Source organism: Pseudochaenichthys georgianus, chromosome 4, assembly GCF_902827115.2.
Source record: "Pseudochaenichthys georgianus chromosome 4, fPseGeo1.2, whole genome shotgun sequence".
NCBI classification, from domain to species: domain Eukaryota; kingdom Metazoa; phylum Chordata; class Actinopteri; order Perciformes; family Channichthyidae; genus Pseudochaenichthys; species Pseudochaenichthys georgianus.
The window spans coordinates 20,304,500-20,324,483 of NC_047506.1; the positions used below are offsets into that span (position 1 = coordinate 20,304,500).

Consider the following 19,984-nt stretch of genomic DNA (forward strand, 5'->3'; position numbering starts at 1 on the left):
CACAACTTCAGACAAATGCTTACGTTGCTCCGTATCTGTTTGAGTAAGTGCCCGTTTACACATTTAGAGTAATAACTTGATACATCAATGTTTCTGCTGCTTCAAAAGTTAACATTTTATATCAAGGTGTCTTCGTGGCTAAGAGGCATGATAAGTGGGCCATTTAATTCAGATATTTCTGGTTTGATTGTGGATGTATATAGCATGTTAACTAAGCATTCAGACAGGAAAGAAAGGGGAAACGGTTAACTTTTGACAAATTAAACAGAATTATTGTTAATATAAAAGTTCAATCGGAAAAGCCAGAGTCCAAACTCATTCAACAATGTGTCTTATCTTTGAGTTGAAACGTGCAGAAACAGCTCTACTGCCGTAAACATTTGTATTGACTCCTTTACAAACAAAGGGGTTGATACCTTGTTCACAGCAAACACATGTGTGACACATAGCTGATTTGAATGACAACAACACACACCAAATGGGAAGTTTCCCACCATCCCCAGCAGGTGCTGCGAGGGGACAGAGGAGAGCAGGTATTGATTGGACGCCGTGTATTGCTCTGGAGTCACCCCAGCAGATGTTTGTCTTTGGCAAGTTCCAAGGCTGTGTGTATTTTAAATTGCTCCGTCATTGGCCCGAGGTCAAAGGCCCAAAGATGGAGAGAGTGTTGGGAGTAGGGAGAGCGGGAGAGAGAAGGGGGAGAGGTTGGTTTTGTTGTGGCCTCTGGGCCGCAGGGGCTAATGAGGAAGGAGCAAGGAGTCATGTGCTCTTACTTGTTCACCAAGAGTTAAAGTTTAACCCCAGTTCTCAAATTCCTATGCACTTCAACCAATGCAGTTCACACTCTTCCAGACAGATAATTAAGCCACCAATTTCCCACTCACACTCATTTTAACAAACTATGGTAACACTTAGTAAATAAAGAAAAAAAACCTACACACGTCGTCAATGGCATTGTACTGTGGGTTTCTGTTATGTATTAGCATTTTCTCAAAAAAGAAATGCAGCAATAAGTGAACTCTTGCAACATTCCATTACATCATGTGTAGTCAACTTTTGATACACCGACACAAGTGTCTTCTGTTCCTCAGGTGAGAAGACAAAGGTGAGTCTTTGTTTACCAGGTCACAGTTCAGCTGCTCGTACAGCCCACAGGGTTCAGCTGGTTAAACCTGTATGTACATATCCTGTCAGTGTGTCACTCTGTGTGTGTGTGTGTTTCCATATTTACAGATGCCCTTCCAATACTTCAGCTTAGCTTAAATGAATGGGGCGGTGGTGGCGAAGTCCATAGGGACTTGGCTTGGCAACTGGAAGGTCACCAGTTCAAGTCTCGGAAAGACCAAGTGCTACCGAGGTGTCCCTGAGCAAGGCAAGGCCCCACACTGCTCCCCGGGCGCCGTACATAATGGCAGCCCACTGCTCCTAACACTAGGATGGGTCAAATGCAGAGAAACTGTTTTGTTACATAGTACCTGTACTACATGGTGACAATAAGTTGAATCTTCAATCTTCAAATGTCCCAAAGAGGAAAATCCGTCTGTATATATCAGCAGCATCCATCACTCAAAAACACTTAATTGCTAAGGCCAATATTTACTGACAACAGTTGATAAAATAGACGTCACACCATTATTGTGGGAGTTTTTCCAGTGAAAACGTCAGGTGAGTGTACTGAAGGTTTGGCTGCTCCACTCTGGTGGCTCTGGACTCCTGACTGTGTTGAGAATGAACAGACTGCGCCACAGTCGACTTCACACTGAGAGCCGCTGCATTCCTGACCTGCAGTTCAAAGAGCAAAGAATACACACTCACACAAACATTTCAGTAAATGCTACATCTACCCACTCCAACATATCTAACCACACACAAACAGAGGCTCTGCTAACATGCACACTTTCGTCACACACCTACGCTGAAGAGGATACCGGTGATGAAAGTGTGTGAAGTCAGAAAGGTCAATGTTCCAACATCCTTCTTCACTGCGGTGTGCTTTGTAATCTCAGCATAGTATTATCCTAATAAACATGATTATCATTATTGATTCAGATCATTTGTTTTGCTTTTCAAAACGAAGGTACTGACCAAAATCCTCTAACAGTTTTCAATCATTCAACATGAGTTGGACAAATGAACTTAAGAAGAGGTTCTTTTATTTTTTTGAATTGGGAGGGATGAAACCCTCTTTAGTTTGACATCCTCGTGGATTCATCTTCTTATTACAGACACATGCATTTCCTAACATTCGGTCTATATGCTGTAAAATGTATTATCTCTTCGATTTACACACAGCATCTATTGCACGTCTGTCCGTCCTGGGAGAGGGATCCCTCCTCTGTTGCTCTCCCTGAGGTTTCTCCCACGTTCCCCTTAAACTGTGGGTTTTCTCTGGAAGTTTTTCCTTGTACGATGTGAGGGTCTAAGGACAGAGGGTGTCGTTTTTCTCATACTGATACTCTGAACAATCTGTGCTGTTGTATTTGCTGTAAAGTGTCTCTACTGTAGGCTATTTTTATTATATGTACAGCACTTTGGCTCGACCACAAATTGTTTATAAATGTGCTATATAAATAAAACTTGATTTGATTTAGTGGTCACACATGCAGAGCACACAGCACACACAGTGAAATATGTTCTCTGCTTCTAACCCATCCTGGTACCAGGAGTCCAGTACTAGGAGCAGTGGGCAGCTATTGTACAGCGTCCGGGGACCAATGGGAGTGAGGGGGGGGGGGGAAGGGGGATGTCCGGTGCCTTGCTCAAGGGCACCACGGCAGGGCAGGAGGTGAACTGGGACCTCTCCAAGTAGAAGTCCACACTCCATATTTAGGTCTGGTCGGGGACTTGAACCGGCGACCCTACGGCTCACAGTGCAAGCCCCTACTCACTGCCGGTTATGTTTGTATATGCTTTCCTTCTAATGAGTGTGTTTGAAAAAACAATTAACCTTGAAAGGAGTTAGCTGTTGAACCTGATTCCACAATAAAGGCAAATATGTAAGTCTTTAGCAACTGATAATGACATCAAAATCTAACTTAATTGTATAGTTTTTAATTGCTGTATTTATTATTTAGTTTCTTATCTGTTTTTCTTGTGGCCAAGGATTTCATGTTGTTGTTTGCCTTTTGTTTGTTTGGCCATATTGTAAATTAAGTTTCTACCTCAATGTGTTTCAGATTTAAAATACAGGTTCAATAAATCACTAAATGAATGAAGAAAAATGCAAAGTGTTTCTTTGGTAAGTTGTCCTTGAGTTACTAGTATTATCCCTAAAATGTTTATATTCCTTTTCATAGAGTTGTTTGTATTTTACTAAGATGGACAGCGCCTTATAAAAACAGCAGACTGCAATTAGAGTTATGATGTTGTGAAGTTGTTGTAGCAGCAAGTCTTAACATATTCAAATCTTCACTGGTTTATTAGTGAATATTATCCCCCATGGTCCGAGCCTTTTGTAATAGACAGGCACAGCGGCTTAAAGGAAAAAACTAATTCAACTTAGTGCAGCCTAGCTTGGCCCTGATAACCTCTTAACTAACAAAAGGTCTATCCATGCACAATGAATCTCGCTGTGATGGGTGTGGGTTAAAGTTAGCCTACCTTATGCTCACATTCAAAAAGGCTGAATTAACGTCACTGGCAGAACATTGCATAAGAGAAATCCTTCCTCTTCCCTTCAGCCTTGTTATAAATGTTTACCTTTTTGTTTTTTTGATATTCATACATCTTCTGAGGTACAAAATGTTTCTTTGAAGAACACTAGGACAAAGCGTCTTGTCACTCTGCGGGGATGTCTGTGGAATCATGTGATGAGCAAACACTTTTGGGTGCAAACAAGTTCTTTTACAGGCATTCTTGGAAGTGAATACCTCCTCTGTTGTTGTTTTTTCTCCTGTGTTTTGAAGCTGTTATTGGAAACCTGCTTACAGGCCCTGGTTGTTTACTTTATCCTCCCTTCACATTGCAGGTATGACAGACAAGCAAGTCAGAAATTCCTAAGGAGCATTGCAAAGACAAGAGACTTTAGGTCTGTAAAACAGGAGCAGCGTATGTGACCATACCTTTGTTTCTGCCATCTTAAAGGGGTATTTCGCATGTTACATTGTACACTTTGCTCGTCATGACGTGAACGATAATGTCTTTGGGAACAGCAACCCAGTGTCTTAGGTTATATATCTATCTAGGCCTATATACTATTTATGTGAAAGAAGTAAACGTAGTGATGCAAAGATAAAGTGTTTTAGTGTTTGACATATCTAGCAAGGCCCAAAATATTCATATAAGTAAATGATTTACTGACAATGTATTTCACTGGTTTTCCCACAGTATCCACTTGTAACGACCAAAGAATGCTGAAATAATTTTTGCAGAAATGACGTGATTCTGACAAAGCAGCTAATGTTAGCAGGAGTTAGCCGTGAGCATTACTTTAGTTTTACAAAAAACGTTCTGTCCATTAGGAAACTGTGAATCACAGATAGTCAGGCAGAGCAGCTGGAGTTGATCAGAGGGCAAATCTGAATATGATCCAGTTTCACTAAAAACCAACTAGTGCCGATAAACCTTAGACACTTCTCCAGAGAGATTGTACTACCCTCTTAACAAAATGACATAATGTAAAAACAGCTGTTCAGGGCTGGACTGAGACAGCTGTTTTTTTTTTAGGTGAAATGTATGTTTTTAAGGGATACGGCAGTTACAACTGATGATTGAGGTTAGAATCAATATGGTTATGGTTTTTAGTTCATAAAACACAATAATGGATTGAGGGTCCGTGGTGGGTGGTGAACTCTGGTCTTATGCATGAAGGTTGTGTGGGCTGCTCCCCCAGTACCCTGACCTCTGCAGCCATACTTTCCACCTCATGAACATTGGACATAAATTGTGAAATGCTAAAATAGTCCAGAGTGGTTGTAGATCCTAAAGTGACACTGAAAAGGTTGTCAGAAGATCTCCTTTTCTAGTCTGTCTCATCAGTCCAACAACTTTCTGGAGATGAGCTTCTTTTTCTTTTAATGTAAACATAATAACTCAACCGGGACCATCCAGGATGCAGTTGTTCACCAGGATCTCTGGCATCCTCCACGCAGACCGGTGAGTGTGTGCAGCAGGTGTGAAAAGAAGCCGCAGGTGTATCAAATAACCTTTTGACAAGTTGCTCAACAACAGCATGCCTGCCCTCTCTGTTATTAGTGGGTCAACAAAGTTGGAGGAATTCTTTGGGATTAGAGTGAAGTGGAGAACATGAGTGTGAGTGCCATGCGCTCGCTGTGTGTCGACCAGAGGGCCCCCTCTTTGTTTTACGGCAGTGTTGGGGTTAACTCCCCCTTTGCTCCCAATATGGCCCGGGGTCAGGGGGGAAACAGGCAGCCAGTCAGGCAGCCAGGCATTCTTTCTGTGTGTGTGTATGTGTGGCTGCAGCCCACTCTGTGCTCTTTGACTCCTCTGGCCTTATAAGGCATCCAGTGCCATGGCAACGGCAGGGCTTGAATAGCAGTGTAAAATCCCTCAGCACAGACACACGTTCACTCTCCCTAAAGGAGGGAGCGAGGCAGAGACACAGAGAGGGGATTGAGAGGAGAGGAAGCTATCTCTCCACTGCAGCGTCTGGCTTTCACTAAAAGGTCTATGACCGAGTTTTTCCTGCGCTTGTTTGCCTAATTTATTCCTGCCGGGGCCAGCAGAAAGAAAGGAGGAACAGAAGAAAAAGGGACAGGCAGAACAGTACGGAGTGCAACAGAACACCCTGACTTGCTGACAGGGAATGCAGAGAGGTCCTGGCCTCTGTTACTGCTGGATGGACAAGCACGAACAAACCGGGAGACAGCACTCTGTGCAGCTTCGAGAGGAGGAGATTTCTCAACTCTGCTTTGTTTTGGCTTTTCCGGTGACATTTGAGCCCCAGAGACTGCAGACTCTGAAGAGTTGGATGAGCAACAGGAAAACATAATTTCACCACCGAAACAGAAGAGGACTTATTTGGTGCACTTATCTGCTGCAAAGACCACATATTCCAGGAGGGAAAGGGGTGTATTGTCACTTCTTATTTTAAGTGTTGAGTCTGTCTCAGTCGGATCTTTAACCCTTTCTGTCCAGCACACCAAACCAAAATACTCCTTATATATATAAAAGCTGAAGTGGCTCTGTGTTTATATCTTCTCTAAATACCAAAGAAAGTACCAAATCCAATTCCAAAAACCTCACAAGTCTGTTTTTCTTTTGAGACATATGACTGAGCATTTCCAAAGCAAAATACTTTCCTATTTTTCGTTTCCATCACTATCACCTCTGCTTCTGTAACAGCCCTGACAAGTCAAGAGTGAGTCTCGACTAGAACTGCCTCAGATCAGCAGATAACACCTCTGCACGGCAGGAACTGGTTGGACTAGTTTCTAAGTTGGAGGAGAGGGCAGGGCAGTTTAACCCTGCCTGAAGGAGAGCTGTGTTTTATTTCCCTCCCACTTGCTTGTCCTTCTGGGAGAAAGTCGAGCGCTGAGAGAGGGGCAGAGCTTCTTTTTCACTTTGAGAGCGACTCTTGTTTTGTCCCTTGTCACTATGATTAGAAGGAGGTGAGGTGTTTTTCTTTTTACTTCTTCCAGGGGGGGGGGAGACGGAGAGAAAAAGTGGGAGGGAGGAAGAAAGAGAGGAGTCAAAGTGTAATTTATTGTGTTCAGTGAAAAGAGCGAGGCTGCACCCTTTTCTCATGCCTGAACTCTGAACCACTCAATGTGTGTCTGAAGTTTCTCAGAGCTCGGGAGCCATTGATCGGAGGTCAGGGCAGAGAACACAAGGGTGAAAGACAAGAACAGAGAGCAGAGGGATTAAAGAAGAGAGAGAGAGCAAACCGCACAGGGAAGGACTTCCAGGTCGTAACAACCAGACGGCAGAGGGGAGAAAGGTCAACACCAGAGCGGCCGGGACAACTTTTTATCCCTTTTCTCGATCTTCTCGGACAAATCCTTCTTACACACAAACCAGAACAACTATTCTTCTCTGTAACCAGTCTTTTGACTTTGAGGCGAGTTGGAAGCTGGGGGACAGGGTGAGTCTGTGCATGATCCACTCACAAGGCGGCGTGTCTCAGAGAATATGGCCATGGTGAGCGGGGGATGGGGCAACCCCAACGGGGACACTAATGGACTGGGGGAGAAGGCTTACCTGAGGAGGGAGGAAGAGGAGGGCTCGCCTCAGGCCGGGAGCAGCGATGTGGACGTCGGGGACGAGGACAAGGCCTGCGTAGTGGACTGTGTGGTGTGTGGGGACAAGTCCAGTGGGAAGCATTACGGCGTGTTCACCTGCGAGGGCTGCAAGAGCTTCTTTAAGAGGAGCATCAGACGAAACCTCAACTACTCCTGCAGGTAAGGGCTGCTCAGACACTTACTTTTAACTTTACATTGACACCTGGTCTATAACATACTTTAAGGTAGTAAGCAGATATTCATGTTAACAGCTTATCTCCTTCTTGGGGCACCCATGAGTGGTAATAATATTAAATATAATAAAGTAGTAATAACATAAAATATGTTTCTATTAAAGAAGTTTTTATTGTTGAAACATGATATATTATTAACACTTAAATGTAATATGTTTATATCTACTTTATTGAAGTGGGTAGTCAATCATTTATTTAATGTTTATTTGGGGCTTCGAAAGTGCTAAATGTGGCAGATTTCTTTTCAAAAGACACAGCAGATTAGTCCATGTCTCACTCCAGAGTGATATGCTCCAACCTTGGATATGTCTCACAAAGAGCCTGTGGAGAGAAAAAAAGGAAAAGAAATGAAAGCCCTGAAGGTCAGTCATGTGAGGATGGATTGCCTCAGAAGGTTAACATTCTCATTATTCTCCACAACAGCAACACAATGTTGCAACTCAATGTTCTGCTCTCACTAAGACTACTCTCAGCCACATGTTTCTTGCACATAATAATGCACTAACCCTGAATGGACGGTGTGTTTGCAGTCAGTTCGTCACATTCAGGGCTAAAAAGGTCTTTCTGTGAAATGTTGGCAGACCTCGTTCCTGCTGTAAAAGGCAACACAAGGGCGTGTAAGGCCGATGATTTACAAAGGTCACAGCCTTGATATCCTTTCGGCCACGCCAGCTCGCACAGTTCACTCGTCAGGGGTCAGTGAGGGGGAGAAATGGGGAGCCAATTGTGTGAATGCAAATGTATTTCCCTTTTTGAAATATTTCTAGAGAAAAAAACCAGGAACATATATGTTTTGATCTACACATTAAGTGTTCATCTATTGTTGTTGTTTCCCTTGTTCAGATCAAATCGAGAATGCCAAATCGACCAGCATCACCGCAACCAGTGCCAATACTGTCGTCTGAAGAAATGTTTCCGCGTGGGAATGCGCAAAGAAGGTATCAAAGATTTGTCACACACGTGCACAACAAGGTGTTTAGAAGAGGTTTTTTCACCCCTAAAAGTGAACATTTTAAGCGTCAAAGGATGATTCTCAGATCTTTCAGCTCATCATTTTGGTTTTACGGCCCACAAATTAACTGTTTTGAATCGCTCTCATTAGCCGTGTTTTCACAAGCAGCAGCAGAAAGAGCAAAGGGAGAGATCTGGTTAACCCTCTGTACGCCGCCGGGCAAACAGCAGACAGAACCAGTTAGAGATAAGCTGGCGAACATAGTGGGGCATTTAGCAGCTAAGAGACTAATAGGAGTTGATGGAGACCCAAACAGAGCTAAACATAGTGAACACTGGTCACATTAATGTTGTTTCATAACTGCTGGATGTGTAAATAAGCAACTGCCTGCTAGCCCATTTGCTGGATCAATTAAAAGTTAATTACACACCGAAACTGGCCAAAACGGTTACAACAGTTTAAAAGTGTAAATAATATACACATTTAAATGTATGTTCTGCATTCAACATTTTACTTAAACAAATTAGTATTAAAACAAACACTTTCTTTGTTGAATGGACCATTTTATAGTTATTATGATCAAGCAATTTAATTTTGTGGGTGGAACAAATTTCATTTTATTTGACTAGTATTGCATATAATGTTGATTAGTTTTGTCCTGATAATGTATTTATCATATTTATGATATTATTCATATATTAATATTATATAATACATTGATCTTCAAAGCAACTGCAGCTGTCAAACAAATGTAGTGCAAAGCAAAAGCAAACCTATCAGATTTTCCCTGAAATTAAATATAAAGGTGCCTATAGGAACACACAAGTGTTGTACAAGTATCTCAAATCATACTTAAATACATGATTTGATTAAATGTATGCCGTCATTTTCCAGCACTGATGTTTAAATTATTTACATCCTGTCCTTTAACACCAACACCCTGATTAATGTACAAACACCTCTCAGCAAAGCACAAACATAAATACATAAATATCAGAATGGGTCATCCGCAGAGAAACCGCTAACCTCATCAGAAACAGCATCTGACATTTACCAGCGATCCAAGCACAATATTTATACTGTCAACCAAAGCATGTTTTCACCGCAGAGCTCGACTCCCTGCAGCTGCTGAGGTTCAGGGAGCGGGAGGCGACCATGTTTGATTTGCATAACAGAAAAAACAACCAGTTAACAAGTTCACACTGCTCCAGCCTCTGTGATGTCTGTCTATAATATGTATGTAAGTGTCTTTATATTTATACACACATTTAATTACAGTTATGATTTGCTTAATTTCTGTCAGTTGATTAGTTGTAATACGAGATGATTCCCAGTTCCCCTGGAGTAATTATTTTCATTCCAGCAATCCTACCCTCATTATCACATCACAAACTATTTTAAAAGCATTTGTAATTGTATTCTAATCGCCTATCACAGAACTTGTATTTCAGTCAGTGTCAGAAGACACCATGAGACGCCGTCCCATACATCCGCGCACTGAGGTGACACTGTGCCAAGGGTTATATTGAGCCTGGTTATTAATGAACCATGCTGACCGTGGCCGTGACGCAGGCTGCACTGTTTCCACATTACCTTGAAACGTCTATTATACCTTTAACCCAGTAAAGGAAGCAAATGCTCATTGCTTTAAAGACACAATGATAACTGTTTTTAATAATGATCTTCACACAAAAAGAATCCCTCTCAACCTACATTTGTGACCCACTAGAAGTGTGTGGCTTTGTCTCTGCAGAGACCCTGAACTCACTCTGGATTTTCTTATTTTGATGTGGTCCTTTTTGGGTGTCAACTTCTATTAAAGCACCCAGGTGCCAGATGATTAACATGCATGTAAGATTAAGATTTTCAGAACATTTGATATGGAACGTTTTTTTAATGGGTCAAGAACATTTCCCCACCTGTAAGCTAAATTAAATAAATAAAAACCATGTCAGAATGCTAAATAGAGAGCTTAGTTTGAACGATGAATACACCTTTTGGTTATGTTACCTTGAAAAAACAATTGAAACATAAAACTGTAATCTACTGAGTGATTGAACCAAAAAACACTTCAATGATGGGGGCGTTTGGCTCAGACAGCACACATACCTCCACCAAGGCTGCACAATCCATTAAATGTCATTATTTATAATAAATGATGTTCAGACCGTGGAGCTAACCTTAATTGTGTTGCCTCTCCTCCCTCTCTTTCTGCAGCAGTCCAGAGGGGTCGAATCCCTCCAGCTCACTCAGGTATCAGTCCCAACACCCTGGCAGCTGGAGGAGGAGGGCCGGGTCACATCGGGGCGGACTACTTCAATGGGCAGCAGGTCTCTGAGCTCATCTCCCAGCTCCTCCGGGCCGAGCCGTACCCCAGCAGCCGGTACGTGACACCGTACGGTCAGTCACAGATGCAGGCATCTGCGAGCGGAGCCTCCGTTATGGGCATCGACAGCATCTGTGAGCTGGCCGCCCGGCTCCTCTTCAGCACCATCGAGTGGGCCAGAAACATCCCATACTTCCCAGAACTGCCAGTCTCAGAGCAGGTGAGTCAGCACATTCAGTGCATGGGGTAGCCCTATAGATTCAGGGGCAAATGTTACAACTTGAAAATCATAAGCCAACATTTTAATATAACACGGGCCAATCTTTACAGCCTGACAAAACCATAAAACTAGCCCAAAGTTCAAGATCACAAACCCACCATTTGTCATCTTTATAGGCTTCTATATGTTCCCTTATATGAAGTGAGAAGACTTTTTTTAACATAAATATAATTTACTCACTTATGTGGTCTATTGTCTCCACGTTGTAGAAACTATCAAGCTCATAAGCAGGGTTGCCAACTTTGGGTACCTGGCTGGAGTGAGATTTTGATATCATGGGTTTAATTACACATACGCACAAAATGACTGCTATCGTGTCAGTAGCGGGACCTTAGCATATATATACAATATATACAAATACACAATATTGGACACAGACTATAAAGGACACACAGTTTCATTCACTAATGAAAGTCAAACACATGTTTGTTTCCAGTGTTTTATTTTTGTGCCTGTCGTGATAAGCAATTAATTGACTTATCGTACGATAAATAAAAATGAACTCGATAAATTGCCATTTACATGAGGATGTGACTAGCAGTTTGAAAGGATAGCCTACTTGAATTATTATTATGTCAGTGGTCTAAAATGGTCATACAACGGTGCCGACAATAATTTCCGGGAAAATGTATCCAACAAAATTAATTATCGTGAGGCCTATGAAACACACACACAAACAAATCTACAGACTTACTCCAAACTGCCAAATATATTAATTAACACACTCTCACTCTCATACTCTTTGACTCTATTTTGGCCCTAGAACAATAAGCATCAGACTTGTACTTTTTTATAATTTCTACTGGATCTTAGATCTGCGCATGCGCAATACGGGTCGGCAGTTGCGGCTCCAGAGTATTTTTGTTTGGTAATCTATGGTAGGGCCCACACAGTGGTGGGGCTCAAATCAGTATTTGCAATGTAATTACACACTCCCATTGACAGTGAAACGCTACGTGTGAAGGTTACATTATTTCCCTGTCTCAATCCAAATTGAACTGTATGAAATAAAAAGGCACATTTGTCTTGTAGTAAATAAAAAGGGCGACCTGGAGCCAATCCTACAATTTCCCCACAAGTGAAAGAGTTGACATGCTGAAAACCCAACCCCTGCAGGGGGGTCTGGGGGGATTGTCCCCCAGGAGATTTTTTGAAATACTAACGTAAAATACACATTCTGGTACTCTGTTGAGAAGAAAAATAAATAAATCTATTACTACCCGACATATTTTAAAAAAAAATGAATGCCATTTTAATTTTGTGTTACTTTGTTCTGAAAGCTGAACCTGCTGCTCCTCACAGAGAGAAGAGGGTGTGTGAATTACTTTACATTGTGGATAGCCCACATTGTTCTGTGTGCCAAAATGAAAGACAGCCCACACACCTATCAATCATCAAACAGTGAAAAAAAATAAGTCTTATTTCATTACGTGTTGTATCGATGTATATAGAGATGCAGCAAAAGTATTCTCCGTCGGGACTTCCTGCAACAACACCACGCCGTTATCTTGATTCTGATTGGCCAGAAGACATTATCAAAGATGTTCTATTGAGAAGACGATCACTACGTGACAAAAGTTTTCAAAACCGTTTCTAGTCTTCGGTATTCTTGTTTTTGGCGTGAGAAAAGTTTGGGCAGCGTGAGAGCGTGAGATTGAGAGTGAAAGCGTGTGTCACACGCCAGATGCGTGAGAGTTGGCAACCCTGTCATAAGTACAGTAAGCTTGCTTGTCTAATGTGTTAGCTACTTTCAGCTAATGTTAGCCAAACCGTTAGCTAGCTTTGTTTACACCACCAAATAAATGCATATATTGATGCAAAGCAGAGTTCAATGTATTTCCCACATAATATACACATACTACATACCTGTCAAGGGTCAATACAAGATAAGTAAATCATTTCAAATTCCACATTTCTCTCAAGCTGATAAACGGCCAACCAATATGGACTGTTTGGCGCCATATTTACCGCATACAATATTGGCGTTATCTCCTCTTACTGCAGCATGTAACAACTTACTGTAGGATACCACCAGTGATGTACCTGAACGCGTTCATGAACGCGTTCATATTTTGGGCGAACGTGAACTGAACGTACTGTATTTCCGCTAGATGAACGTAATTGAGAACGCGTTCATTCTCAGCGCTGTATAACGGCGTTCAAAACTGCGTTCATTCTCAGCACTGTATTATAACGGCGTTCAAAAGTGTGCCAGATTTCATATGCCTTTCAGCCGAAAACCCAGTTAAAACACACCGTAAACAGGCTTCAAAATAATGCGGAAAACCACCCAATCTGGCAACAGCAAGCTGCCTGTGACGCGTACGCGCCTGTCACCCCTGGCTGTCGCACTAAAATATAAATATACTAAATATATCAGACTCCTCACAACAAACAATGTGGAACCGCGGAACCGGCGAGCATTGAATGAATGAATGAATTAGTATGGATGAAGCCGAGAGCAGCTGCAGCAGCACTCGCTCAGAGTGAGACTCTACGGCAGGGGTGGGGAACCTCCGGCCTCCGGCCGTATACGGCCCGCGAGACAATTTGGTACGGCCCTCGAGGTAATTTATAAACACACGCAAAAAATAAAAAAATGAAAGAAATCTAAACCGCAAAAAAATTAAACAAGCGAGTGCCTGTTTTTCCTGGCCAAGGTCAGGGTCCTTGAACACAACACGAGCCTAACGTGTCATCACGTGGTATATGTCTCGACTGACAGGGGTGCAGTTCTGACGGAGAGCACCAGAACGCCACTCCAGCACTTCAGAAATTGCATTACCGATAAGTCCATCCATACACATGCCGCAGTTTCTGCGTGTCTGTGTCTTTAGTTGAAAGCCCAGTGGCGATCTGCTCATCTGTCATACAGTCAATAACTGTGTTGTTATCATTAGCATCTGGTTAGCTAGCTATGCTAACGAATATAAGAAGCTTTGTCTACAACCAGTGAGGTAAAGGCACATCTTTATATGATCATTATAGTTATAAAAAAACAAGAGAATAAAGTAAACAGGTATAAAATACTATATGACAGTTATTAATAAAGAAGAATACAGTTTGAAAGGGGAGTGATTTGTCAAATATCCATAAATTAAAAGAAAATCTGCTTACAGTTGTGTTTGGGTGTTGAGAGATGTGTCCATAGATCTCCTAATGTTGCTCTCAAAGTGCAACAAATCTTCCAGGGGAGCATGCCCCCCGGACCCCCCTAGAGGAGGTTAGGTCCCCCACACTTAAACCATGTTCACATGGATAGGAAACTAAATACATTTGCACACATCTTGTGTCCATATCTTTCTGTTTTGGTGGTCACACCCTGCACGTGCATGCATACGCGAGTCATGGTGAGATATCTGGATTAAGAGGTTGCTTTTTCTTTGCACAGAATGAAATGAATGAGTTGTGATTTTAGTTTTTTTAAGCAGAGGTCAATAACTTGTACGGCCCTCTGAGGATATTGTAAACATTGAAATGGCCCATTAACATCGTACAGGAGACAAATAATAGCTTGCAGCAACGTATTGAAAAAATAACTATGAACTATAAATTAGTTCATTTTTGAAACCATGAACTTTAGTTCAACATTTTGAATTATGAACTATGAACTGAACTAGTTCATTTTAAAATGTGTGAACTGTGAACTGAACTAGTTCATGTAGAAAGTGAACTTTCCCAACACTGGATACCACCTATATATACAGTCTATGGATACCACTCACCGCAATGATTTCCCTGTATGTAAATACAAATAGGGTTTTCCGCTTTGTGTGCTGTAAATACTGAATTCCAGTCCAAACTTGAGGTTAGAAATGCCCAGATGTTCCTTAAGCAAGTGCACATACTACTCTCAGCAATCTAATACAAAAAACAGTTCATTAAGTATAATACTATTTTTAAAGAATTTGGCCTTATTATAAGTAGGAACTCTGGCTTTGAGCAGCCTTCCATTTAGGGTTGCCAACCGTATTTGAGCCAAAAGGGGCGTGTCCCGTACGGGACTTTGTTTGTCCCGGACTCCCGTGTAAAGGGAAAAATCTAAAATATGTTTCTGTTTGCGCGCAATGCAGTGTGTCTGGCTGCGTGCCTGTGTGTTGTATAAAAGGGCACTAGGACCGCTCAGTTAACAGGGCAGGCACAATTCTCGCACGTGTGTGTGTGAGATTTTCTCCGGTGGGCCGCGGGCGCGGCATCATTGTTTGTGTGGCATGTCAGCCTGTTCAGTCGTGTGGGGAAATGAGCGCTGCCGGTGTAGGAGGTGATAATGAAAGAGGAGAAGAGAGAGGATGTGGTTCTGGGCCCTGGCCCTTCTAAAAAGAAAAGACTTGTGTCTTACAACAAACAGTCGAAGAAAAACACAGTTGGGTAAAGCCTGTGAGTGGAGATCTGTCTCGGGTCTTCTGCGTGCGTGTGCGTGCGTGTGTGTGTGTCAGCTGATTGAACCATGGTTGGTTGAAGGATAACATTAAGTCTAATAATGATGTACTGTGCATGTTCACATCATGTATACTTTTGCATTACTTAATACAATTTTTCAAATATTTATTTTTTAACATTTTGGACAAAATAACCAATTGTACATCGAGGTGCCCAGATGTCCCTAGTGCCCACCTATCCGATTTGAACATGCTGATGTACAATGTGATGTAGTAGCCTAATGCAGGTGTAAGATCATTGTGTTTGTATTGTGTTATAGGTATGCATAGTTTTCTATGCATTTTGGGGGTTTGACCCCTCAAACCCTAGGGGGCTGGCTCCCCAAAAAGAATTAAATAACATAACCCTAACCCTAAAACCGAAATAAAGTAACTATATTCGCCAGAAACCCGAAAATCTTCGCGCGCACGGGGGACACATGCATGTGTCCCGTTTCTCCATTTCTGGAAGTTGGCAACCCTACTTCCATTGCCCTTTTTCCAGTTAAAGTTAAAACATGTTTTGGTTTCTAGAAAACAGTTGTTCTATCTTGTCACATTACTCTAAGTAACTGTATTTCAACAAACCCTGCAGGTGGCTCTGCTGAGGCTGAGCTGGAGCGAGCTCTTCATCCTGAACGCAGCTCAGTCTGCTCTGCCTCTACACATGGCTCCTCTGCTGGCAGCTGCCGGGTTCCACTCCTCTCCCATGTCTGCTGAGCGTGTGGTGTCCTTCATGGATCAGGTCAGGGTGTTCCAGGACCAGGTGGACAAGCTGAACCGACTGCAAGTGGACTCCGCCGAGTATAGCTGCCTCAAAGCCATTGCACTCTTTTCACCTGGTAAGTCACGTTTTGCGACAAAGTTATATGAGGGATGTTATTTGATGTAACTGGATGTCTTTGCTGTTCTCGGATCCCAGGTGTCTTTATAAAAGGCCAAAACATATTTCATATTTAAATGTCCAGAGGGGTAAATAAGCCACAAGTGTACAATATGCAACAACAGGGCTAACAGAAAAGAGTGCTAATAAATGTCAGAATGTTGATCTTTCTTTCTCTGCCTCACAGACGCATGTGGTCTGACTGACCCATCCCATGTGGAGTCCCTGCAGGAGAAGGCCCAGGTCGCCCTTACTGAGTACGAGAGGTTGCAGTACCCAAACCAGCCCCAGCGCTTCGGCCGATTACTGCTGCGACTTCCAGCTCTGCGCGCCGTGCCTGCCAACCTCATCTCCCAGCTCTTCTTCATGCGGCTGGTGGGCAAGACCCCCATCGAGACGCTGATCCGAGACATGCAGCTATCAGGGAGCTCCATCAGCTGGCCCTACGTACCGGGACAGTGAGCCCTTGTGACTCCAGAGTGAGACAGACTGAGATCAGATTGGGAGGATTCAGAGTTCACAAAGATTACATATAAAGGACAAACTGAATGTTATGAATACAAACTTAGACGCGTAAGGTCTTTGCTTGTGAGTGTAAAGGTCAGCTTTTTGCCACAGTATCTCTAAAGTTTGGTGAAAGTCACACCAAAAAGCTGCTTTCAGAGAACCACAAATGTGTAAATATCCTTTACCATATATTTATATATATATGTTTGCAGCACTTGTCAGTTTTGCTCTGGCCTCCATCTGATCTCTCTGTTTTATTCTGGATAAAAACACAAGGCTTTCAGTGAAACGCAGACTCTATCTTGAGGCCATGTGCCTGAACTACCTCATCCAACATCACCCCTAAGGAGAGACTCAGTTTGAACCCAGGCTCTGTGTTTGCCCTCTGCTCTGTTTTGTAAAAGCCAAAATGAAGCCATAGTGACATTTCTACAGGCAGAGCTCTATATCTGGGACATTTCACGCAGATCAAGTTGTGTCAGGTTTTTTTTAAGTGAGCAGACTTTGTTCCCAAATGTGTTTGTAAAAACCGCAGTTTCAACTTTCTACAGCATTAAAACAAAGAAGCGGCATTGGCATTGTATATTTTACTTTACTGTAAAGTATTGTATATACTTCTGTAAAGAAATAGTTCAACATTTTGAGAAAATGCGCTTATTTAATTCCTTGCAGATTTAGATGAGAGGATTGATTGCACTTACGTATCTCTATGATAAATATGAAGCTACAGCCAGCAGCTAGGTAGCTTAGCAGATATTCTGGTACAGCTAGCCTGGCTCTGCTCAAAGATAAACAATTAACCCCTCCAACCCCCTGATGCTCTTTCATTTACATGTTGTATTCTTCTGTCAGAAAAATATTTCCCCTTAAAATTGAGAATTGGTGATTTGACACATTATTTGAGCAGATTCAACAAATGATCTTTACCTTACTGTTTTTTGGCTTTAGCTCCATGTTTACTATTCTCTCTGCAAGAAAGTAAATAACCATGTGTTATCTACATGTTGAGCTATTCCTTTGCTATAGTTTATTATACATTAATGTCGTATGTCGCCACAAGAAGTGGAGGTGAATGTATTCAGACACACCCTGGCTCCTCACTGTCACATCTCTCTTTACTACATCATTACCTCATGTTTTATACAAGACACATATTATATATTCATGTGCTAAAGATACATATAAAGGGATCAATGCATCTTCAACAATAAACACAAATAATCCCCTACTTGTCTGACCATCAGACTTGGCCAAAATATATTTGAAAATGTTTTGAGATGTTATGCTTAATGTAAGAAGACAGTGAGAGTTCGATATACTCTTTTTCATTTCTTTCTAAGTTGTGGTCTACTTTAAAAGTAGTGTGTTAAAACATGGCCTAAAGTGGACAGAGGTCACTTCAGTTCATTATGATGCTTGTGCAAGGTACTTGTTTTGTAAGTGTTGTTAAGGTTATGGTGTTTGTGGTACTGAGATAAAGGGTACTAAGTCGTCACATTCATGGTTGTTATTGGCATGTGACACTTGTTTTTGCCAAATGAATGACTGAAACAAAAGAGAATGGGGGGGGAAATTGTTTTGGTATACATTGTTGTATTACACGTTAAAACAAAATGGCAACAATGATCCCTGATGCGGTCAAACAACCTCATTAACAGCTCTTTGTGCTGTCCTTCAATCACTTGGTGTTATTTGTTGGAATATAAACAATGGTGATTTGATTGTGTAGCTTTACTTTAAAAAGAGGCATGTTTCTATGACCACGCCAAATCTAAAATATGACTGGTTATTTTTGCATTACGAGAAATAAAAGTATGCCCATTCCTTTTGTGGATGACTTGAGTTTCTGAGACATGAAAAACTGCACACATTCATAAAAATCAAGAAACACATGGCAAGATTTTTTTATTGAAAGTAATTAATAGATTATTTGATTTGTGTAATTGAGTATAAAAGATATAAATTGGCTCCAGCCTTTCAATATGTGGAGCTTGTGCTTTTCTGTTTTGTTATAATTGAAATATAATTATTAATTAAACTAAAAAACCAACAACAGATTAAATGCATTGTTAGTTGAAGCTCAATTTTCTGATATTTGACGTAGGTTAACATTACACATACAAGTGAATTGTGTTTTTAAATTCCAATATCACTAATTGAAAATCGTTATAAGGGGCTTTCCAATCTGTACAGCACACCACACCTTCTGCCCTTTGACCCTCGATTGGGATAAGGGCACTGATACCGGCCCGCCAGATGGATAATGGACAAAAAAAGAGGAACAGGGGAACTTCACCCGGCTGATAAAAATGTTAAAGGTCCCCTATTATACTGTTTCTCATCAATATATTTCAGGCTTCAAATATATACAAAACATGTCTCTGAAGTGTTTGGCTGCAAATACCAAACAGATCATTGTAGTATCTCATAATCCCCTCTGTTTCAGCCCTGTTTCAAAAGTGCTGATTCTCTGTCTGTTACTTTAGATGAAAATAAGGAGCCCCTCTGAGAGAGATTTGGATAAAAAGAACACAATGGTGCTCTCGGAGGAGATTCAGGTGATAAGGGGGGGGGGGGGGGTTACCTTGGTTGCTGATTGGCTAATGGTTACACAAGCCAAAAAATCGTTATGACATCATAAAGTGGCCAAAATCTGATCAGCTCATTTTCAAACAGGTTTTTATAGAAATGGATCGGGACAAAAAGAGAGAATCTTTTTTCCTGAAACTTTCAGAATCTCTTTACACAGAGGGGACACATGATTATGTATAAAAGACATGAAAAAGTGGATTTTGCATAATAGGTGACTTTTAAATAAATTACAGATGAAGGTGAAACTGCTACAAAAATATATAAGTAAAAAAAAAAAGAAGTAATTTCAGTCTTTCACTCTGCTTTCTCTTGAGTAGGTGAATTGATAGTGGAATTCCAAAGTTGCATTGTGCATTAAGGATCATTTGTATGTGTATACATACTAATACAAAAAAAAAGAAGTGCATATTGTAGTGAGTTAAGGAATTTGGACACAGCAAATGCTTGTGCTGAACAGCTCTGGTTAAAGTTTATTTTAAGTAGTTTACCAAAAGAGGGCAGTAGCAGTTTACCTTAAGCTGGCTGTGATTGGATCATTGGCGTTTCCTGAAGTCTTCCTGCTCCCTGCTGGACGCTCGCTGCAGATGCACAAAG

The 19,984-nt window shown here is 41.5% G+C and overlaps 1 protein-coding gene across 2 annotated transcripts; it reads left to right on the forward strand.

Moving 5' to 3' along the window:
* Positions 1–5,546: 5,546 nt before the first annotated feature.
* On the forward strand, positions 5,547–18,622 carry LOC117445708 (nuclear receptor subfamily 2 group F member 6-like). 2 transcript variants are annotated; one of them, XM_034081524.1, is made up of 5 exons: positions 5,547–7,358; positions 8,276–8,370; positions 10,602–10,930; positions 16,004–16,250; positions 16,479–18,622. In XM_034081524.1, exons 1-5 carry the CDS (start codon positions 7,090–7,092, stop codon positions 16,751–16,753), a joined length of 1,215 nt encoding a protein of 404 aa, XP_033937415.1. In that variant the 5' UTR covers positions 5,547–7,089; the 3' UTR covers positions 16,754–18,622. The 2 variants fall into 2 exon arrangements, with proteins under 2 accessions (XP_033937415.1, XP_033937416.1); XM_034081525.1 differs by having other exon boundaries at positions 10,605–10,930.
* The last annotated feature ends 1,362 nt before the right edge of the window (positions 18,623–19,984 follow it).